The following is a 22,417-nucleotide window of genomic DNA, read 5'->3' as shown; positions in this document are numbered from 1 at the left end:
GCTCAATGACCACTGGGGAAGGGGGCTCCACTCTTTTTTAGTTCTTAGTCCTAGGACCTTCCCAGTCCTTATGTGTCTGACCCACATCGGCAACCAAATAGCCAGCAGAAACCCTTAGGCTAATGCGACAACTTTCTTGAAGTATTTTGCTTCTTTCTAAGCTTCCATATCCTGATCTCAGTCTTCTATTTGACTTAGAGTGATCACATGTTTCTCAGTTCCCATAAGTGCCCTAGTTGCTGGCTAGTCTTGCAGGGTGGGGTGGGGGTCACACTGGGAATTTCATCCAGCAAGATTGGAGGGAGAAGGTGAAGCTGGTAACCTTTACCTTGACATGCCGCAGGCACTAAACTCACTGTTCTCACTCTATTTGTTTCCCCTTCCCCCACTGTCTCTCATCTTAGATGGAAGCAGGAACCACAAACCCCAACTTCCTCTCCCAGAAGGGCCTGTGGTTTGAGTTGGGGCTAGGGGTGCTGAAATGGCTGAGGTGTATTAGCACAGTCGTTGAGTCACCAAAGCTTTAGTTTCCATGTTTCTTATCCCCACCCTCTCCAATCTTGACAATGTTTAGCTGTTTTCTTTTCTCTCCAACCCCAGGTCCCCTCTCCCCAGTTTGTATCCTGTAGCCTGTCCAGCTCCCAGACTTAAAGTGGGGGTACAAGTTTGTGTTTGTTGAAGTACAGGACTCTATAGCCTGTGGTGTTGGGAGTGAATGGGAGGGGTCAAGGCAGAAAAGGAAGTAGCAACACTAGGGGGAAGGCAGGATGATTGGGGAGGGGAAGGTCATTGCAGGCTTTCTGGATGGACTAAAGACAGACCGATGGAATTCCTGAGGCTTCACTTCCCTGGGGTTCACCATGCCCTGAGGGAGGCTCTGGTGAGAGGGGCAAGGAGATGCAAGGGTTTTAGACCCCTTTCCCTAACATGTAAGGTCAAACACCCTTTCCCTAACCCAGAATCCTATATCTTTGCTTTTGGGGAATCAGATTTCTTACCCTCACAAGATCCCTGATCCCTGTCCCAGTTAAAAGATCCTGGGAACCCAGACCTCTGTCTCTTCTTTCTTTCAATTTCCCTGATACTAGCTATCACACCTTCACCCTCAACATAGACATACTTTTCTTTTTATGTCTGCTGTTTTGTGTTGTCCTTTCTCTTCCGGCAGGACTTATTGTACCCAATTCCCTCCCCGACTCTGAAGATCTGAAGACTTCTCATAGCTACCTTCCTTTTGCTCTCTCTGTCTCTCCTCTCTCTCTCTGTCTGTCTCTCTGTCTCTGTCTCTCTCTGTCTCTGTCTGTCTGTCTGTCTGTCTCTCTCTCTCTCTCCCTCTCCCCTTTTCTTTTGAAATACCTCTCTCAGCTGAGCTCCTCACTCTTTTTGTCCTGGTACCCATGGTTTCTCCTTTCCCCTAGAATCATGATGTAGCTGGAAGAAAAAGTTGAGGTGAGGGGGAGTCACTAATCTGTGCCCTCACACCTCATCCCTACCTCCTTTTCTCATTCCAGGACTCCCTAAGCACCTTTGCTTCCTACTTCTTAGGGGATACAGTTCCCTCTGCAGAGGAAAGGGGGGGAAACCTCAGCAGGACAGATGGGGGGAGAGGGGAAGAGCTTGGGGAAATGACTGCAGAAGGGAACCAGCAAGCTGAGGAGTCTAAGGAAGCATTGGAAGAGGAAGTGATCAGCTCCAGAGATCTGGCAGATACTTTTTCCTCTAGAGGGTCAGAGTCAAGAGAGGCTTGGGAGAAAGGGAAAGAAAAAAAGGGCAGGGAAATCCAGGAATCAAAGGCTGAGGGAATCTGGGAGACAGGAAAAGAGGTCAGGGTATGCCTGAATGAGGAGATGACCAGGGTATGTAGAACTTGGGACAGCAGCAACAAGAATTCCAAAGAGGCTAAAGGAGAAATCAGAGGGAACTACAAGGTAGAGGTCCAAGGAGCGGGGTCTATGATGGGGATAGAGCCCAAGCAAGGTCAAAAGATAGATGCAGTAGAGGCTAGAGAATGCAAAAAAAAAGGGATCTTGGTTGAAGGATACTTGGAGACAGAAGGATTTGCCTCAGAAGAAAAGGGTGGCAAAAAGCCAAAAGCACAGGACAAGAAAAATCAAAAGCCTAGTAAGGAGAAAGTCAATGCAGGGAAAACTGAGAACTACTGGAAACAGGAGGAAACTGAGCTTGTGGGAGAAAAGAAGGAGGAAGTCAAGGAGATAAAACCAGGAGATCTTGAAGAAAGGGCTTTGATAGCCTTTGGGGTAGAGTCTGAGAATGGAATAATCTGGGAGAAGGAAAAGGACAGGCAAACACCAGAGATAGAAGGAAATGTCAAAAATTGGCAAGAGGCAAGAGAAGGTGAGAAAGCCCAGAGGATGAAAAAAGGAGAGCCTGGGAATAGCCAGAAGATAGAAATAGAAACCAGAGGCTGTAAGACCAAGAAGACACCTGATAGAGCCCTGGGGGGAGGATTTGGGAAAGATGGGAAAGTAGAAACTTCTGAAAAACAGGAGTTAGAGAAGCATGAGGTCAAGGGAACTTGGGAGGTTGAGAGGAGTGAGATCACATGTGCAAAAAAGGAAAGGGAAAAGGAAGTGGCTTGGGAAGTCCAAGGTATAAAGCCAGTAGATATAGATATAAAAAAGCTACAAGGAGTCCAAGAGCCAGGAGAAAAGACTGAGAGAAAAGACAGTGTAAAACCTGAGGTCTGGATAACTTCAGTCATGGAGAAAGCTGAGGCCAGGGAAGCTGTAAAGTCAAAAACAGCAGAAACAAGTCCAAAAAAAGAAGGTGAGGAAGCCTGGAAGGCAGAGGATATGGAGATCAGTAGAGAATGGAACATGGAGGTGATTCAGAGGGGCTGGGACACAGAAGAGGCTCTTGGGAAAGATTTGAAGAAGAAAGATAAGGAGAGAGGGACTGAGGAAAACACATTCCCAGAGCAAGTTCAAACACAAAAAATAGGGAGGGAGGAAGAAGTGGTAGCCTTCTGGGTCATGGAAAAAAAGGAGACTGTGAAAGTTATAGAATCAAGGATGGAAGTTGAAAAAAGTTGGGGATTAGAGGGAGAGGCTGGGGAAAGCTGTGAGAATCAGTCAGAGCAAAACGTAGGCCAGGACATTCAGGAGACTACAATCTGGAAAGGAACACTCGATAATGTTAGTAAGAGCAAAGAGATAGGGTCAGTGAAAGCTAAGGAAGTCATGGGAATCTGGGAGAGAAAACCTGGGAGGCCCCAGGGCATTGAGACAGAGAGAATAGAGGACTCAGAAGAGACTTGGGTAACAAGACCAGAAAAAGAGGTAGAAGGAGCCAAGTTAATGAGAGAGGCAGAGGTGGGAAAAAGACAAGAGTTGGAGACAAATGACAAGGTAAGCTATGGGACAGAGGAGGTCAAGGAAGACCAGAACCCTGAGGAGATTGGGGAAAACTGGAATATGGAAGCAGAAACTGGGAGAGCCCAAGAGACAGAGAACAAGTCCAAGGAAGTTCAGGATCTAAAGGAGGAAGAAGCCAAAGGAAGAGAGGAGGAACCATTCAGAATTCCAGAGAGCAGGACCTTGGAAGGCTGTGAGATGGAAGCCTATAGTGCCCAAAATATTGAGAACACAGAGAATGGAAATGTCCAAGATGTGAAAAAACAGGATTTAGTTGTAGTAGAAGGCTGGAAGATAACAAGAGAAGAGGTTGAGAGTGGCCAAGTGACAGAAATAGAAGACAGGGGAGGCTGTGAAGGTAAGGAAGAAGTTTTCACACCCTGGACTAGAGAGGACAAGGGAAATTGGAACACTAAGGGAAACCAAGAGTTCAAACAGGAAGAAGTCCCAAAGGCAGAAGTTAAAACAGGTTGGGGGACCAAGGAGACTGGGACAACAGAACCAGAGATGGAGGAGAAAAAAGTCAGGGGAGATTGGGAGAAGGAGCTCAAGGGAGGCCAAGAGGCACAGGTTGATAAAGGCCATAAAATGGAAGAGTCTGAAGTCAGAAAACTCCAGGAAAGGGAAGCAATGGAAGCTAAAGGATACTGGGAGGCAGAAGGAGAGGTCATAAGAAACCAGGAGATGAAGGAGGTTGAGGGAAGTCAGGAGAGGGAGGATGAAAGAAGCAGAACATTGGATTTAGAGAGTGGGAGAACCTGGGAGAGGGAGGAGAAAGAATCTGAGGGAGACCAAGAAACAGACTCAGCAGATGCTGAAGGATCCTGGATGGTTGGGAAAGAGGAGGCAGAGGGTGACTGTGAAAAAGAGCAAGCTGCCTTCTATCAGGCAGCAGAGAGGCAGGTAGTAACAACCAACAAAGAAGTGGAGCTGGGGATAGAGGAAGAGCTGAAGGAGGGGCAAGTCAAGTCAGAGGAAAAGCCTGAAAAGGGCCAGGAAAACAGGGAAACAGGAAAGGGGATTGAGGGAGACCAGGGTGTGAACTCCCTGGAGGAAGAGACAGGGTGTGAGGAAGACACCCAGGCAGAGGCCAAAGTTGGGGGAAGCCATGCTGTAGAGGGGGAAAGTTCCATGGACAACCAATATATGGAGAAAGTAGAGCCTAATGAAGGCAGGAGGCTGGAGGCAGAGAAGATGGAAGTCAGTGACAACATAGAAGAGGCAGGTCAAGGAGATGGAAAAAGGGAGGAGTTGGAGCCTGCTGTATATTCTGACCCCAAGAAAGCAGCAGGCTGGGGAGATGAAGACAAGGACTCAGAAGCTTCTGGTGTCTGGGAATCCAGTGAGAAGACTGGAAGAGTTTGGGACTTAGAGAAAGCTGACCCTGGTCAAGGCAGGAGAAGAGAAGAAGCTGCAGATACAGGCTCTGGAGCCCTGGAGGCTTTAGAAAACAGGGAGACAGAAGCCACAGCACCCACCAACTCCATAGCACTAAGACTGTCTCCTGCATCCAATCCTGCTGATGAAACCCAGAGCAGCTGGAGTGAGGTAAGACAATGTGAAAGGACTTTGAAAACCATAAAGTCCTATATAATTGTAAAGTATAATTAAAATTTAAATCGTCATTATTTATATTAATGATAAAGTACCTAGTGACATCAGTGAGATTCCAAGAACCAATTAGGGCCAAACCTTGGACATGACCCCAAGATTCCTCTCTTGCTTTCCGACAGGCCCCCATCCCTGGTCCATGCCTGGACCTCTCCATTCCAAGAAGTAGAGTTCTCCTCTCCAGGAATGCCTCCCAACGCCGATCACGACCCTCTTTTCGAAGGGCACCAGCACCAAAGAATGGTGACAATGATGATGATGATGAATCTCTGAGCTTCCTTCCCAATGAGGAAGAAGCCCCAGCTTCAAAACTGAGACTACTCCAGCCTGAGGAAACTGCAGTGCCAAGACCCCCCAAGCCAGAGGAGACAGGAGTCACAGCAAGGAAACGACCCCTAGGCCATGGGTAAGGAGGTGAGGGTGAGGAAGGAAAAGAACCAATCCCTGGCTCCCAATCATGACCTATTAATTCTCCATGATACTCTTTATTCCTTTAGGTTTGGCTTTGCTCATCCCAGCATGATGCAGGAGTTACAGGCTCGTATGGGACGGCCTAAGCCCCAGTGACCTGAAGTCCCATGAACCTAATACCCCTCCCCTCTTCCACCACTCCCCATCCTTACTTTGCTCACCTACCTTCAAGCCTGGGATGATCTTCCTACCTCATGATGACCTCTAATCATGTATTCTGATCCCTAAAAGGGAAGCCCCAGATGTGGGTAGCTTTTTCTATTTCACCCAGACAGTGTGGAATTGGAAGAAAGAAGACAAAGATGAAGAAGATGCTTGAAAGAAGAATTAGAGACTTATATTCACTTGTCTTATACCCTTGAAGCCTTTACCCCCACCATTACCTCCACCCATCCTTGAACACAAGGATCTGCCCACAAATCAGATGAAAGCCTGAAATAAAGAAAGGTGGTTTTGACTTTCATCATGCCCATCATCCCTATTACTTTAGGAAGCCCCATTTCCCCTCAGTACATAGTGTACACAGGTGGATTATTACCTCCATACTGTCCAAACAAGAAATGGGGGAGAGAGGGAATGAACCAGAAGCCCAGGGATCCTAGAATGTATATCAGCTTGGGCTACCTAGAGCTGAGTTGTTTGAAATAGCTTCAGTGAAGGACTAGGGGAGAGGACCAGACAGGGGCACTGAACATACCCCCATCCCCAAGGCAGCTCTGGCCCTGAGAAGAGCTAGGACACATGTTAAAATCCTAGTAAAGCTAGTTGTCACAGTGGCCACCACAACTGAATAAGGTTAGGCTGTCCCCTCAAAGATGGTTCTGCCCCAAAGAGAAGAGCTCCAAGCAATGGCAATGAGGGGGTAGCAGATGGTCATGGGCACTTTGCCTTTGAAGACTTTCAGTTTTTGTCTCCTTTTTCTTTTCTCCCCTCTATTTTCCTGTTCCCAGGTAGCCATACTTTCTGCTATAGGGCCTACCCAAAGGACTTAAGTGCTCAGAGAAGAAAGAGAAGAAGAGGGGTTGTGAGTGTTTATTATTAGGTTGCCCAAGAATGAGTATCTGATCTCACTCTCTGAGTTCCCCAAGTGAGCAGAAGGAAGACTATTCCCCATTTTTTTTTTTTTGCAAAAAAAGAATAAATACAACCAACACTTTCCTGAAAAATAAATAAATATCCAAGAAATAAATACCTTCCCTGAACTTGAAGGGCTCTTAAGTTATGGGATGAGAATGGGCTTAGCAGGTGAGGCAGGAGAGAACCAAAGGGGCACATGCCAGTCTCCTAACCAGAGTTGATATCACTGGCAGGGGATGGGTACTTGGACTAAAATCTGGGATCTCTCCTTCCCAAATGGCTCAAGGCAGGGGGCTTGGCCTCAGGTTGGAAACCAAATACAAGGAAGGGAGGAAAACAATCCTAGAAGGTGATACAGGTAGTAGAGTCATCAATCCTTGGTTGAAAACTGTACTTCTTAAGTAGCCAGGGATTATGTGTGAGCAATTCCCTTTGAGAGCAGAAAGAAATCTCGGACAGCTCGGGCAAGAACTAGCTCCAGGGATCGGAGAAGCTGGTAGGTACTCAGGAGCTGTGGCCAGGAGATTTGTTGCACAGTGAGAGAATGTCTTCCTAAGACCCTCTCCTCCGGACCCTGTGTTTCTTTATCCTCCAGAAGACTGTATCCTGTAGCCTTCATCTGTGATAAGAAACAAGGGATCATAAGAGTCTCACACAGACCAGGATAAAAGCAGGGAGTTACTCAGGTTATCAGTGAGCCTAGAGGGCAGAGGAAGGGGTGTCCACACCTGGAAATGGAGATGTGACTGCAGGTCCCTAAGATCCAGCTGAGCAATCCACAGGCGTTTCCTCAGGGTACCCCTCCAGCTCTGGTGGCTCTCTAGTTCTCCTAGAGGAGCCTGAAAGTGGCCCAGAAGTCTGGAAAGGGAGCAAAGTCGATCTGGGTCCTGGGAAAGGAAGAATCAGACAGGGAAATAAGGTTAAGTTTCGGGATGAAAAGTTCCCAGCACAGAACCCTGACACCCAGGCCTTGACTCAATCATGAGATCATCTCAGACACCAACTCCATCTCTAGCCCACCTACTTTCTTTAATCCTTCATCTATGTAATTCCTTCAAACCCCTCTTCATCCTTCATTTCTAACCACATACCTTCATTATCCCCATCCCATCCTATCCTTATTTCTCATGTCACATTCTAGCCCTTCACACCCCTCCTCCACCCTATCCTATCCACCTCAGTCTCATTCACTAGCCCCTGCCTCAGTCTGTCATCAGTCATCATCCTCATGCCCAAACCCTAACCCCATCCTCATCCTCAGGAGCTCCTTCATCTTCAACCCTGACAGCACAATCCTCTTCCCTAACTCACTGAAAGTTGAAGCCAGGTTTTGAATGTCATGGTGACATTGGGAAGTTGTTCCCTCAGGGGTAGCAAGTCCAAGGACACCCCAACCAGATGTGTATCTGCCTGTAGAAGCAAAAGATCAATGTGGGGGAGCTCTCCAAGGTGACTTCCCTTGCCAACCTCCGGCCAACCAAATCTCAGCAAATGTTTCCACTCCCTAGTCAATTGGATTCTGATAACTCACAAAGAGGTGGGCAATACCCCGGATCTCTGAAAGCAGCTTTCTGGCAAGCCTCAGGCTGATCTTGAATTCACTCCTCATGTCCAACAAACCATGGGGAGGTTGCCCTCGAGGCCATGGGACACCCCAGATGACAGCTTTGTTCAGGAGCAAGGAGAGCAGCAAGAGATTAAACCCTTGAAAAGGGGAGAACATGAGATCAGGATAGAATAGGCAAGAAGGGAGTGAGCAGCTGAAGAGGAGTACCAGGAACACTGAACACAGCTGGCTCCAATTCTAATGGACTTAGAGAAAGACTAGCCTGGCCCAGGGCTCCCAGAGTATGGCAGGGGTCTCCTAGAGCATCTCAATCCCGAGGAACCAATGATTTTGGATGTGAGTGTGTGTGTGTGTGTGTGTGTGTGTGTGTGTGTGTTAATCTGGGGGTTCCAGTAGGATTGGGACTACTCAGACTTCTCAGAATATATTGGATTCCCTCCTGATCTAGAACATCAGAGGTTGAAAAGGAATAAGGATAGAGATCTAGGGAACAGGAAGAATGGGTTGTGGTAGGGAAAGGACTGAAGCAGAAGGGAATGAGGATTGAGAGGTAGAAAAGAGAGATGGGATTAGTGGGGCAAGAACTGCAGAAATGTTTGTCCACTCATGTGTGCAAGCTGTGAGCTCCATCAATGAAAGCAAGGTCTGCTTTATTTAATTTTTATACTTCCCTCAGTACCTAGCATGGTGCTCTACACAGAGAAGGCACTTCAATGTTTGCTTAATTTTTAAATTGGCAGACCACATAGGGAAGACCATGAGGGACCAGAAGAAAGTATTGGGGGAATATAAATGGATGGGGGAGAGAGGGGTGAGGGTTGGGGTGAAGAGAAAATGAGTGGATGTTAGAGTATAGACAAAGAATAGGGTCAGAAGAAGGGTGTGGGAGATCAAAGAGGAGAATTACTTTTGGGTGAAGCTTGTAAGGATGGAGGAATGAAGGTTTGGAAAAGGGATAAGAGTTGGAGGGGGTACAGAGATATGGGACTGAATGGAGGGAAAATGGGAAGGTGGTCAGGTAAAAATAGAGGATTAAAGGTTAAGGGAGGGAAGAGAGGTGTGGGTCAGAGGGAGAGGCAGAGGATGAAAGTTAGGGGAAAGGATTGAGGAAGGGAAAAGTTTGGAAGAGCAGGATTAAGGAATGAGAAAAAGAAATGAAGGTTGGAAGGAGGGACAGAGGAGGGAGGGCAGGAATGGGGAGTAGGTAGGTGTTGGAAGGGGTATAGGGATAGAAGCCTGAAATTAGTGGTCTGGGGCTTCTCTTTCAGGAAAAGGAAATCTTGTAATTATTAGTTACCCAACTCTCCTCGAAACACAAACCAAAACTCTGATTTGATCTCATCCTTATCCATGTTTTAACCATTCCTCTCCCCAGATAAGGAATGCCCCCACCTCTAATACCTTAACCTGGCTTTTTCCTTCTCCATTCCTACCCTCCCCATTTTCTAGTTCATCCTGGGTTCCAGTACCCAAGATGACTTATTCTTCCCATCTCAGTTGCATGGGAAACCCTTCAAGGGGATAGGATCAAGGGAGTTGAAGTATCACCGCTCTCCTTGGTCAACCAAACAGTCCTACATTTGGGATGAGGACCACTGTGATTCTTAGTTCTTAGATTCCAGTTTAATATTGTTCTGAAAGAGAAAACCTAGCACCACTACTTCTCCCCCTACAAAGAATTGAGTTTGTGAGATAAGTCATACAACCAGAAACTCAATGGAGAAACCTGCTTACCTAGACCAGAAGCTGAACTGGCCCCTAAAGAACCCACTCTTACCCCTAAGATCCCTAGACTTCATGATGCCAAGTAAAACAAGATTCTTTCCTTCAGTCTTGGGCTATAGTTTCATTACAGATCTTGCTTTCCCCCTGCCCCCAACTCAACAATTCCTCTGTTGGGAGCAAGACACCCTGCCTGCCCCTCAACCCCTTTCCAATAGAACTAGGGTCCCACCTTCTTGCCTTACCATATAGTCTATAGTCTGCCCTCTTTTCCCTTCATCTCTATCTTGTCTTTTCTCTTAGGGAATCTTTTCCCTTGGTCCTTGACTCTATAACACAAGCCCCTTGGCCCCCACATCCCAAAACCCACCCCCTATCCCCAAATCCCTCAATTCCAGAGGCTCAATTAATCTATTCCCTATTTCATGACTCACCCCAGCTCCTGTCTCTCATCTTCTGGCAATGTCTTTCTTACCAGCCATCCCCCCTCTTGGGGTTCTTATACGGGGGGCCAGCCCCCACTTTCAGTTTCCCTCCTACTTACACTTTCGGCTTTGCTCTCGATCTCCTCTGAAATGGGGAAATGTAATTTCCCTTCCCATAGTCAGGGGGGCTGGAGTTTCTTTTGGCAACATAGGGGTTGGGATAATAGACTGGCTTCCTCCTTAGGTAGCTAGGACTCAACTCTTCCTCTGTCATTTACCATCTCCAATTTGATTCTTGGATCATCTCATCCTCTATAAATTTTTAATTAGTTCAAACTATTTACAGAATACTCTCTGCATTAGCAGCGTGATACATCTGTGTTGTGTGTGTGTGTGTGTGTGTTTATTGCTTGTTGCCAGGGGGAAGGCAGGGCAGTTGGGGTTAAGTGATTTGCCCAAGATCATGCGGCTAGTAAGTGTTAAGTGTCTGAGGCTGGATTTGAATTTATGTCCTCCTGACTCCAGGGCCTGTGCTCTATTCACTGCACCATGTAGCCACCCCATCCATCTGTTTTTCCTGCAGACATAAATTACCTGCCCATTTCTTGCATATTTCTATAATGAGGTTGTCTTTCCCATTAAATGACATGGATCTGCCAACCATGAGAAAAGTTTTGAGCACTGTCCCCCGAAGTGTGGGAGGATATAAGTTGTACTGAAAGATTCACACTCAAGATTCTTTTTCAGATTGGAGACAGTTGTAAAACCTTGTACTTGGTTAGGGTATCAGGCTATGTTAATGATAGGGAATTAATCCATGGCTAGCATCAGTTTATGGTCAAGTTAGGGATCAGTGGTTGGATTTGGGGTCAATTTGAAGCTAGGACTGAGTCAATCTGTGGCCAGAGTTATGGAGTCATTATGTGACCAAAATGAGGGGTTAGTCTGTGGCTGGGATTAAAAGAAAATCTGTGGGATTACACAATCAGTCTTTTATTCAACAGTTGATGGGTGGTGTTAAAAGATTCAGATCACGGCCAGTTAGGAGTATGGCTGGGACGTGAGAAAAAGAGCTGTTCTCAATGGTAATGGCCCTTTACAGTCCTTAGGCTCGCCCGTCCATTAAGATCCCAGGATTGTCTTCGGCTCCCTATCCTTCTCTAACCCTGGATTTCCCATCTTTGGGAGGCGAGGCAGTGTTGGGGGTTTCTTTTTCTTCCCAACAGCGATTGCTGCCACTTTCCATTTACAGCCTGTGGGACTTCCCAGTTAGGTCCCTGGCAGTGAGAAAGAAACCAGAGGGGGCTTCCCCATCCTCCCCCCCTACAGTCCTTTAGTATGGGCACAATTAGAGCTAGCTCTCCAGGCTTTCGTGGTCAGGCCAGGGAAATACCAATTTCTTCCCCAGGAACCTGGTCACTGGAGGGAGAGCTAAGGGCTTCCAGGAACCAATGGCCTTGGAGGAAGAGACCCAGGACTCTCTGAAGGTGCATGATCCTTCCCAAGTCACCTTCATAATGAGATGCTATTTGAAGAAAGGACTTCTTTTGTTTTTCCTATGAATTTAATCTGTTTTTTTTTTTAATATGTCAAGGGAAGCAGTTGGAGGTTCAGAGATGGTGATGACTGAGAGATTAAAAAGGGTATAGAAGTATGAAGAGGGAATAAAGTAGATGGAAGTTGGGTTCAGCAAAGTGGCCAGCACAAGGGGGATGCTGGGCTTCACCTCCAGAAAGAACTAGCTTTCCTTCTTATAGACCACTTGGCCTGACACCCCCACCCCCACCCACCACCCTGTCCCACCCCTCCTTAGTAGGCAAAGGAAAGGTCACAGCACCTAGAATTTAGCTGGACATTTTTCACTTCTGGGAATTTAGGTTCTTGTTCTGCTAGGCATCTTTCTTCCTTTCCTCCTCAACACAGTTCTAACAAATGGGAACTCTTGGGCACTGCTTTAGTTAACAAATAGCTGTTTCCTGAGCATCAAAATCAAATCCAGGCCTCCCCCTTCCCACCCTGCAACAGCCCCATATTTTTTCCCTTGGGGTGGGAGGGGCTTTACAACATCATGAAGACAAGGAGATCCTCCTTCTGGGTTCCAATGGGTGACTGAAAATCCTGCTACTACTGGGAGACAGAAATCCCTAACCTCTACAGAGTCAGCTCCCAGGTGACAAGGCTCTTTCATCACCTTGGAGACAGAAAGGATTATCTCCCTACAACTTACCCTGTGGCACAAGAAAAACCAGGAGCCAGGAATGGGTTCCCCTGAATCACTTAGGAAGATATCAAACCCATTCTGGGTCCTTGAGGGGTTTGGAGCTGAGGAGGGGGGCGGTTCCATGTCTTTACAGGAGATGAGGACTTGTGGTCAAAAAATTCCAGCTCTACTCCCTGCTGACTACTTACCTCTGTGAAACCTTGCCCAACTCAGCCTCTCTCTCAGTCTAAAGAGATGTTTCTTTTCCTGCCTCATATGGTTTTTGGGAGGACCAAACAAGAACTATAGAGCATTATATAAATGTAAGCTATCATTATTATTATTTTAGGCCCAGGGTCTAAGATGTGGGACAGGAGGTAAGGACCCGCCTCCCTACACCCCTCAAAGTACACACACCCTCACAAACAACAGTGTGAGGCCTAGGGGCCCATGTGGACTTTATTACTGTGCAGCGTTGACTCCATTGGCATCAGGAATGGCAGTAGGTCAAGTTTCCCCTACTCCCCATGTCCTTTCCAGGCTTGAAAGGGAGCAGTGGTTGTAGTGTTTGGCCCTGGAATGTTACTCCAACTCCCGGTCCCCAGGTATTTCTGGGAATAGGAAAAGCTCCAGGGCAGGAGAGAGTATGGTGGGACAGAGCTGGAGAAGGGCAGGCAGGTATCCCATCCCTGCCACCCCACCCCCAAAGCAGCAGCTTCACTTTTTCCTCCTGCCTACTGGGTCGATACTGCACCAAATTCCCTTCAATTTTCCATCTCAGGGCAGGTACCTGGGTGTGAGAGAGGAAAAAGTTGAGAAGGTAGGATCAGAGGAGGGTTTGATTTTTCCTAAGATGAAGTATAATGAATAACTCTCCCATTCATGTTTTTATTGAATCTTCCCTAGATCAGATGTGTGTTCTAAGTAAACCAAAGAGCTTACAAACACAAATGTATGCCAAAGATAGTACCGTACTTATATTGGCTGAACTAGCTAAATAATCAGTGTAAAGATAAGTTGGAAACAAGGTACATTGGGATTTATTGGGGGCAACAAGGGAGAGAAAAGACAAGATATAAGAGAAATTGGCCAGAAACTAGCAGAAGGGAGTGGGGTGGCAGGACAGGAGACCAGGAGAGTGTGACCGATCAGAGGCCGGCCTATAGGGCAGACTGCCTGAACAAAAGGTCTGGCCCTGTAGATCCTGACAGAAAGGGCCTATTTGAGATTAAGACACAGTGAACTTGGAAACAGAGCTCTGCCCTTTATTGAGGGCAGAATCAGGGGAAACTAAGAAGAATAGACAAACTTCTCAGGGAGGGCAGAGATGACCAGAGATAAAGGGGCTGGTATAAGGGAAATTTGATAGAAGAATCTAGGTCTAGTAGCCTGGAATTTTAGGTATCTCATTAAAAAAAAAACATGTTCATATATACGAATATTTGGTTTTATTGATGGCTACTACATTTATATTTTTAAAAAATTTAAAGAAAAAAGAATCTCAATCTATGAAATCTCTAAGACTTACCTCCTAAGCTGGACAAGACTGCCCTCTGAAACTACGCTGTGCACCTGCAATTACCAACCTGTAGAGTCTGCACCCTGATCATCCTCACCCTGGAGTGAAAGTAGGCTCTTGCACTCTAAACAACTGGCCTGAATATGGTCCTGCTGATGGCTCACTACTGAGGAGGGATACAGAGGAGATAAGGCACCAAAGCCCCGGTAAAGAACCCCCCAGGTCCTTGGGTAGTGCTGGCAAGAAGGGCAGAGGCACCTGAAGCCTGGAGTCTCCCCAAGTAGGGCGCCACTGACCAGCAGTGCTGCTACTTCCTCTTCCCAAGCAGACTTTGCTGGGGCCCTCCTTACCTGCCCAGGTCTGGTTGTCTCAGTCATCACTGGCTCTCATTCCCCTCACTGGCCCCGTCTTCCGCATCTGAAACCCAGGGTGGGATGAGAATGGAGGCTATGGAGCTGAGAGCATTCATTCTCACTAGGAAATGGGAACCCTACCCAATCTAATATATCCCTTTGCTAGCTTTGTGACCACATCCCTCCTAGCCCTACCCAGGTTTTCTTCTTCGGTTCTGTTCCCAGGTTCTAATACATAATTTTCAAAATAATTTAAAATACTAACTCCAGAGAGTATTCCTGGTGGGCTAGCACCAGAGTTCTTTCACTTGCTATCTCTTCTCAAATCTCCCCTGGGGATTGAACCAAAGGAATGGAACTAAAACCATGTTAGAAGGTCTGGAGGCAGAGCCAAAGAGTAAAAGGAGTCAGACACAGGAACAGATAAATAACGAGAAATACACTCAGAGAAGCTAGGACTAAATATTGGGCATCAGGTCCATTCCTTCCATGGCCACAGAAGGACACCAAAGCCTACAGGGAAGGGTGCAGCAGGAGATGCAAAGTCAGGGGAAAGCCTTGGGCTCTCACAACAGCCAGGTGATGCTCTCTTTAATCACTCCATCTTGCCTTTTCCCTCTTTCAACGTGGGTTGGGTGAGGGGCAGTCCTGGATCCATCTGCCTTAGCTGGCACCTTTAATCCCTCTTTGAGAAGGTTCCACTCCTAACCTTGGAATCTGGAGACCTGGATGTGACTCTTTCCTCAGACACTCCCTCGATGTATGACCACAGACAACCTGAGTTTCCTCATCTTCAAAACAGGGATAATGATACTTGCACTACCTCATTCAAGGAGCTGTTGTGAGGAAAACACTCTAAATCACACAACATACACATCGATCTCTAGGCTGTAAGCTCCTTGAGGGCAGGGTAAACTCTCCATGTCTTCTCTTTCTCCTAATTCCTCCCTATTCAATTAATTCAAACCTTTATTGATTGGTTGTTATGTACAAGGTACCAGAGATAAAAATACAGAAACAGAATGGTCCCTCTCCTCCAGGTCCACTGGGCCTCTCCGGGTTGTGTGCTGATGCTAGGATTACAGTAATGGTTCATCAATATTGCTGATTGCTGATTGATCACTTTTCCCAGTTCTCTCCATCTACCCACCATGTTGAACTATTACCTGGTCCAATTCTCGCTGGGTCTCCTCCTCCAGGTTTCGGATGTCCTCCATGGATAGATCAACCCACTGATCCAGCCAACAGAAGAGCTGCCTGTGGAAGTTGGTGAAGAGCCGCTTTTCTTGCTGTGGGAAGAGGGGAAGGGTTCTACAAGAAGCAGCACATATAACTGAAATATAAGAATCCACCCAAGCCCACCCAGCCATATGCTGTTCTGATGAAGTTCCCCACAGGCCTTAGGCTCCAATGGTCTTGATCAGCTTCCTGGGGCAAAAGCACCTCTTTGGACCTGGTCCAGGGGACCTTGCTTTTGGCTCCAGGCCCTAATTTCTCAACTTCCTGAAGCCCAACAGAAGGCACCAAGCCTGTGGACTTGGCCTTATCTGTGAGTATGCCTGGTTCCCTGGGGCAAGTGATGTCATATGTCCAATCCCCATCACCTTTTTCCACTTACTTGCAACTCTTACCAGATACCTGGTTTTAGAAGTCACACTCTCTTTCCTTTCCACCCTATCAACCTACACTCCAGATCACAAGATCATCTATCTACAGAATAAACAATTCCAGAAATAATTCCCTAGGAGAAGATAACAGTGCAAAATAAAGATGTGGACTTAGTCTCAGATGGGCTTACACTTAAGCTCCTAGAATATGCTATCATTCCCCATGGCCCAAGTTGGGGTCATGATTCTGTCTAGACATGGTGCTCTTTTGTGGACCAAGAATGCCCCAAAGCCAATACAGGCTCACTCTCAGCCAAATGGCAAGTCACCTGATTATACATGGGAGGTATGGGGTACTCTAATGATCAAATTAGGTTTCTCCCCTCCTTCTATCCAGAGCAGGGAAGAGACAAAAAGACAGATCACAGGCTAGCTTTTTTTCTATAATCTCAAAGTCATACATTACTCTGAAAGTACACCAACATGAGCCCATCTGTCACAAAGATCCAGGGGTTCTACTGCTCCCAGGCCCCTACCTACACAGAAGCTAAAAGATTTTACATATTTATCTCAGCTCTTTGTCAGAGCCTCAAGTCTGGTCTCCTGTGTCTGGTCTCCTGTCTCCCGCCCTCCCAATAAGAACCCAATGCCACCCTATCCACTTCTTCCAACCTTGTGGATGAAGTTCTCCACTCGTCCCTGGAGCCCCCACCATCGGAACTTGACAGTCACCAGCTTGTAGGCACACATATGGGGCGGATGTTTTAACAATTCTGTCTGTACAAAAATATAAATGCAGACACACTGCTAACCCAATAGTCCTTGGGGACCAAGCCTCTACTTGGCCTAACCCTGCCCAGCTTGGCAAGTATAAGGGAATAGTTTACCTGCCAGTTGGGTCCCAAGGGGCCACGTCCTGTTTTGACAGACCTGAAGAGAGCAGGGTCTTCTTCTGGTTTATAATCCTAGAAGGGAGAGAGGGAGCTGTGCAAGAAACTCCAACCTTCTCCCAAAGGTCTTCATGCCTTTGTTCCCAGCCCTCTACCCTTCCTGGACCCTAGGTTTTACCACAGAACCTGTTCCCCTCTTCACTTACCTCGTCAGATACTTGGGTCCGATCAGCAATGTCAATATGAACCACCTCTACCTCCTTCCATGTCTCTGCATCAAGATGGTGAACCTGGGGAAACATGGAGAGAAAAGAAAAGAGGATGCTTGAGCTGGAAGCAGACAACAGAGGCTGAGGGAAGTCAACGGAAAGTGTTTAATAAGCACCTGCTACGTGCTTGGCGCTGTGAGGAAGACAAGAAGCATAAGGCACTATGCCTCCAAAGGCTTACAGTCTACTTAAGAATACTCAAACACGTGAAACAGCCATGAACAATACAAGACAGGGTATGGATGACTAAGTACTACATTACATGGTCGAGATTCATCAATCTACCTCCTCTCTGGAGAGGGAAGGCTGGGCTTGGTAACATCCGTCCAGTCCCAGCAGAGAACCAGTATGAGAAATACCAGTCAATCAACATGCATGTGTTGAGCAGGTACCTACTAGGGGCTCAGCACTGTATGGGGACACAAGAGAAGTATAAGACATGACGCTTGCTTTCAAAGACCTTGATCTAATGTGAGAAGCAACCTAGACAACAACAAGAAAAACAGAAAGCAATGAAGTACTAAGCTTTGTGGGGCTGATTATAAGCATTGCTGTTAGGATTCTGGGAGAAGGAAGAGGCCCAAGGAGCTGGACAAGACTTCATGAAAAGGAGAGTTTCAAATTAAACCTTGACAAAAAAGTAGGATTTTCAGAATGGAAGGAGGGTAGAGGGTTTGTTTTGTTTTTTTTTTTTTTGGGGGGGGGGGAATGGAAGGGCAAAGAAAATCAGAGGCATGACTGGAGAACCATGTGTAGACCTGCCTGAATGAAATTTCTGTTGGAAAATAAAGGACATAAGGATGGAAGAGAAATAACCAATACAGGAAACCCTTAACTTCTCTAGGGACAGAGGACAGTGAGGGTAGGCAACAGAGGGTTAGTGACTGGAGTTCTTACAGGTGGACATAGTCGGACATTTGGGGAAGAGAATGAACATTTATTAAGCACCTACTACATGCCAGGCTAAGAGCTTTGCTAATATTACCTTATTTGAACCTCACAACAACCCTGGAAGGTAGTTGCTCTAATTACATCCATTTTATAGTTGAAGAAACTGAGGCAGACAAAGGTTAATTGACTTGCCCAGGTGACCTAGATGGTAAGTGTCAGGATTTGAACTCAGATCTTCCTGACTCCAGGCCAGCAATCTAACTACTGTATGACCTTACTGAGATTTACTTCATACTCACATTGTCCTGAGTGCCCATGTCTGGATGATGCCAGGTTTCAATCTTGATGAAGAAATCATCCTTCATATATTCATTCTAGACACAAAAACAGGGGGAAGACTTAGTGAAAGCAAGCTATGTGTTTTAGCTAAAACTGAGTTGGCCCTCCCCATTCTCTGACAATAGGGGATCTTACCGTGATGACTAAAGTAGACAACAGCAGCCAGATGGAAGGCAAGTGATTTTAGAGAAATGAAGAAGACAAAGAAATGGGGAAAAGAAGAGTAACAGATTAGAGCTATGCATCACAAGGAGTCTCCAGCCACCAGCTTTCCCATTCCACTTAAGGCACCAGGACAGAGAATGCCTACACTCAAGCTTCTGATGTTCCAGGACATACTGCCTTTTTTTTTTTTTTTTAAGCAATCGGGGTTAAGTAACTTGCGCAAGGTTACACAGCCAGGTGTTTCTGGGTGGGTGCTAAGTGTCTGAGCACAGATTCAATTCCCCACGTCATCCCAACTCTGGGGGCCGTGCCCTTACTCGCTGAGCTACTGCTGGCCGCCCTTCTACTGCCTTTTTTCAGACCCAGATCTCTCTGGCCCTCTCTTGCCCTGGCCACCTAAACTCTCCTCACCAGTCCGGCAGTATGGGTAGGCATTCCAGGCCTTCTCATGAAACACCAGGGAACCCTCAGGGGCGAACAGGCGAACAAATCCTGGAACCTTGCTGCGGTGTAAAGGAAACCAGGGTCAAGGGCCAAAAGTCCAGGCCACGCCAGAACCATCCCCCATACCCTCTGCGGTTTCCATGCCCCAGCCACCCTCACCTCTGCAGGTGGTAGATCTTGTGGGTAAACTGGCCCCGCTCACCAGGACCCCCCTCGTAGGGCTGATTGATGAGGACCTCGATGCCCTCACCGCCCCCAGTGTTATTCTTGCTGGTCTGGGCCACGGAATACAACTGTCCCACTTGATACTGAGCATGGAGAGAAAGCAGCTGTGTGAGGAAAGAGGAATGGACAGCGCCCAGTCTGTGGGCAGCCTCCCTCACTCCCCCGGCAGATGGTGGGAGGACCCTCGGGGAGAACTAAAGGTGGGGTGACAACCAGGGACCAGAAGGTGTGTGGCGGGGGGCATCTCACCTCCTCCACGGAGCAGGGCAGTAGCACCCGACTGCAAAAAAACGAGAAGAGGCAGGTAGTGAGGGGAGTGGGGCCGGGCTCGGGGAGCAGACCTTTTCTCTTGGCACCCATAATTGTCATGAACAATCAAGACTTTTCTGGAGTTGGGTCTACAGTTAGACAGATGGGCAGTGCAAGCCTGGGTGTCCCCATTTTACAACTGATGAAACTGAGGCCCGGAAAGGTAAATATGACTCGCCCACGTACACAGAACTGGTTAAGGATTTGGGGCAAAGTCCCCCGCCTCTTGGTCCTGGGATTTCTAGTGCACAGCCACCCTCCTGCCGTCCCGGTCCCTACCAGAACTTTGCAGAACACCGGCCCCCGAACCCTCCTCTCCCATTCGGGCCCGGAACCCCTACTCACAACTCTTTGATCACGACCATCTCGCTTCTAGTTTCTCTAATGGGGACCCCCCACCCCACCCCGGCCAGTGGCCACCCCTCCCCCTTCCGGAAGCGGAAACTGGAGACCCTGCTCCCCAACAATACCGCTAACTCCCAATCTCAGCCATTTCCGCCCGGCGGTGGGCAGGGGCAGAGTGGCTTCGGTCTAGATGAGATGACATCATCCCAAAGGGCTCCACAACCCTCCCTCCCCCACCCCTTCTCACCCCCGCCTCCGGGTCCTGTAGAGGAGAGATCTTACGTAGCTAGCTAGAGTCGAGGAGATCGGGCCCTTCCGAAAGGGACACGTGCCAGGTGAGGAGGACGCCGGCAGAAAGGACTACCATTACCAGCGGGCAATGCGCCATCTCACCCCCCCCCCCCCATCCCATCTCCATCTCCTGAGTGGGCGTTTGGCGCTAGCCCTGCTGGGAACTGTAGTTTTTTTTTTAAAGGAAGGCCCCCCCCCCCTACAATTTTTAAGGCTCCACCTTTAAGGGTATCAGAGGTTGAGGGTGTGGCCTGAGGAGTGAACAAAGAGACTGACCGAAGGTAGGGACGTTCTCGGAGGTATATGTGCTACTTCACTGGCCCTCAGAAGAATAGAAAGGAGGTTCTGCAGTTAGAGGATCTGGGTTCAGATTCTGTTTGTGACCTTGTACTACCTGTGTGACCTTACTTTACCTCTTTTGGGTCTAAATTTCCTCAAATGTAAAATGAGGTGAAAGAAGGGCCCCAAGGGCCCTTCCAAGTCTTTGATGTAATTCTGGACTTGGAGTCGGGAATAAATAGTAATAGCTAACATTTATTTAGCTCTTAGGGGCAGCTAGGTGGACCAGGGGGTAGAGGGAGCCGAGGAAGACCTGGGTTCAAATATGACCTAATACACTAGCTGTATGAGTGGGCAAGTCCCCTAACCCAGTTTGTCTGTTTTCATCATCTGTAAAATGAGCTGGAGAGGGAAATGAGAAACCACTCTAGTATCTTTGCCAAAAAGCACCAGATGAGGTGCTGAGTCCAACTGAAGGACAGCATATAGCCCTTACTATGTGCCAGTCACGATTCTAAATTAACATTTTGTTACTTAACACATTATAAAATAATAACACATCACTATTTAACAATAATAATTTTAGAAAATTTCTTATTATTTAAGAATAATATTATTAATTTAGAATAACAGCTAAAATTTTTATAGTGCTTACTAAACACCACACTAAATACTTCACAACTATTATCTTATTGCTCCTCATAACAACCCTAGGAGGTAGATACTATAATGATCCCCATTTTACATCTGGGGAAATTGAGACAAACAGGTTAAGTGACTTGGCCAGGTCACACTGCTAGTAAGTATCTGAGGTCATATTTTAACTGAGGACTTCCTCAAGACTTCAGGCCTGGCCCTCAATCCACTGTGCCACCTAACTGATGCTGGGAGAGACCCGAGTTTATATTCTGCCTTCTTAGTAAGTGATTCTGGACAAATCACTTAATTTCTCTGAGGCTCAGATTACACATCTGCAGAATGTCTTAATCCTAACCATCACAGAGTTTGTGAGAATCAAATGTGATAATAATAGCTAGTATTTTTATGTAGCTCTTTAATCTTTACAAAGCACTTCACAATTATGTGTCTAATTGTGTCCTTATAACCCTGGGAGGTAGCTGCTATTATTACCTCCATTTTACAGATGAGAAAAGTGTGGCAGACAGGTTAACTTTCTTGCCCAGTTTCACAGAGCTAGTAAGTATCTGAGGCTGGATTTGAATTTAGGTCTTTCTGACTAGGACTCTAGAGCTACCATGCCACCTAGGGATTTTACTATCCTAGTGATAATGTATATAGAATGACTTTGCATATCTTTTAGTTGTGTATTAGTTATTACTACTCAGTATTAGTGTGTTAATTAGTTTTTACTATTTATTTAAAATGATACTTAATTAAAATACTAATAATATTACTATTATTACTACCACTCAACCTTAAACTGTGGATCTTAGGCTCTGTCTTATTCCTCCTTGGTTCTATTTTCAGAATCCAAGGAAAGGCATTACATTTCTACTCTCTAAAAAATAGAATTCTAAAATATCAAAACTGAAAAAGGACTATGGAGTCTCACTCACAGATTGGCTTCCCCCACCCCACTCCCAACAGGTGTCCACTTTTATAGATTCTAGTACTCCATGGGTCTAAGCTCCTAAAACTATAGGTGAAAAGCCCCCACTGATGAGCTTATATTTAATAGCTAATCAGGAGACCTAATAAACTCAAAGCCTTTACCAGGATGATATGACAACTACAGTAATTACAAAACATTTGTCCATAATCTGTGTCCCATAAATAATAACATCATCAATGGGAAGAATGGACACAAAAACTTAGAGCACACTAATTGTGAGATCTGTTTATAACGAACACAGGGCCAAAGGTACTTACCTCCAGTACTACAGGGTCCCAGTGTTCCCCTCGCAGAGTCTTCATGCTTCTCTCCTCTGGGTATAGTAATTCTTTTTTTTTTTTTTGCCTTTTGGAGGGCAATTGGGGTTAAGTAACTCGACTAAGGTTACACAGCTAGTTTTTTTTGTGTGGG

General features: G+C 46.7%; 3 protein-coding genes across 6 annotated transcripts; 1 reads left to right on the top strand and 2 right to left on the bottom strand.

Moving 5' to 3' along the window:
- Window positions 1-728: 728 nt before the first annotated feature.
- APOBR (apolipoprotein B receptor) lies at window positions 729-5,919 on the top strand. The gene is made up of 4 exons (XM_069063820.1): window positions 729-880; window positions 1,512-4,922; window positions 5,108-5,391; window positions 5,483-5,919. Exons 1-4 carry the CDS (start codon window positions 824-826, stop codon window positions 5,550-5,552), a joined length of 3,822 nt encoding a protein of 1,273 aa, XP_068919921.1. The 5' UTR covers window positions 729-823; the 3' UTR covers window positions 5,553-5,919.
- Window positions 5,920-6,473: 554 nt separating this feature from the next.
- IL27 (interleukin 27) lies at window positions 6,474-9,452 on the bottom strand. The gene is made up of 5 exons (XM_069064352.1): window positions 9,421-9,452; window positions 8,065-8,293; window positions 7,845-7,943; window positions 7,262-7,420; window positions 6,474-7,152 (listed from the first exon to the last, which is right to left on the bottom strand). The coding sequence occupies exons 1-5, from the start codon at window positions 9,450-9,452 to the stop codon at window positions 6,946-6,948; spliced, it is 726 nt and encodes a 241-aa protein (XP_068920453.1). The 3' UTR covers window positions 6,474-6,945.
- Window positions 9,453-12,874: 3,422 nt separating this feature from the next.
- Window positions 12,875-20,118, bottom strand: LOC138142727 (phosphatidylinositol transfer protein beta isoform-like). 4 transcript variants are annotated; one of them, XM_069063818.1, is made up of 12 exons: window positions 19,804-19,929; window positions 19,399-19,429; window positions 19,084-19,232; window positions 18,892-18,983; window positions 18,451-18,458; window positions 18,276-18,350; window positions 17,023-17,106; window positions 16,814-16,891; window positions 16,599-16,703; window positions 15,486-15,608; window positions 14,317-14,383; window positions 13,099-13,237 (listed from the first exon to the last, which is right to left on the bottom strand). In XM_069063818.1, the coding sequence occupies exons 1-11, from the start codon at window positions 19,821-19,823 to the stop codon at window positions 14,336-14,338; spliced, it is 813 nt and encodes a 270-aa protein (XP_068919919.1). In that variant the 5' UTR covers window positions 19,824-19,929; the 3' UTR covers window positions 13,099-13,237; window positions 14,317-14,335. The 4 variants fall into 4 exon arrangements, with proteins under 4 accessions (XP_068919914.1, XP_068919913.1, XP_068919917.1 ...); XM_069063813.1 differs by lacking the exons at window positions 14,317-14,383; window positions 18,451-18,458; window positions 18,892-18,983; window positions 19,804-19,929 and adding an exon at window positions 20,051-20,118 and having other exon boundaries at window positions 12,875-13,237; window positions 16,599-16,730; XM_069063812.1 differs by lacking the exons at window positions 14,317-14,383; window positions 18,451-18,458; window positions 18,892-18,983 and having other exon boundaries at window positions 12,875-13,237; window positions 16,599-16,730; window positions 19,929-20,021.
- Window positions 20,119-22,417: the final 2,299 nt, after the last annotated feature.

The sequence above is a fragment of the Petaurus breviceps genome, unplaced genomic scaffold (genome assembly GCF_028583685.1).
Source record: "Petaurus breviceps papuanus isolate PSGF00001 unplaced genomic scaffold, PetGlider_PUasm1.0 138, whole genome shotgun sequence".
Classification (NCBI taxonomy): Eukaryota; Metazoa; Chordata; class Mammalia; order Diprotodontia; family Petauridae; genus Petaurus; species Petaurus breviceps.
Note: the sequence above shows the minus strand (reverse complement) of the source record. Positions and strands in the feature narration are given on the sequence as shown.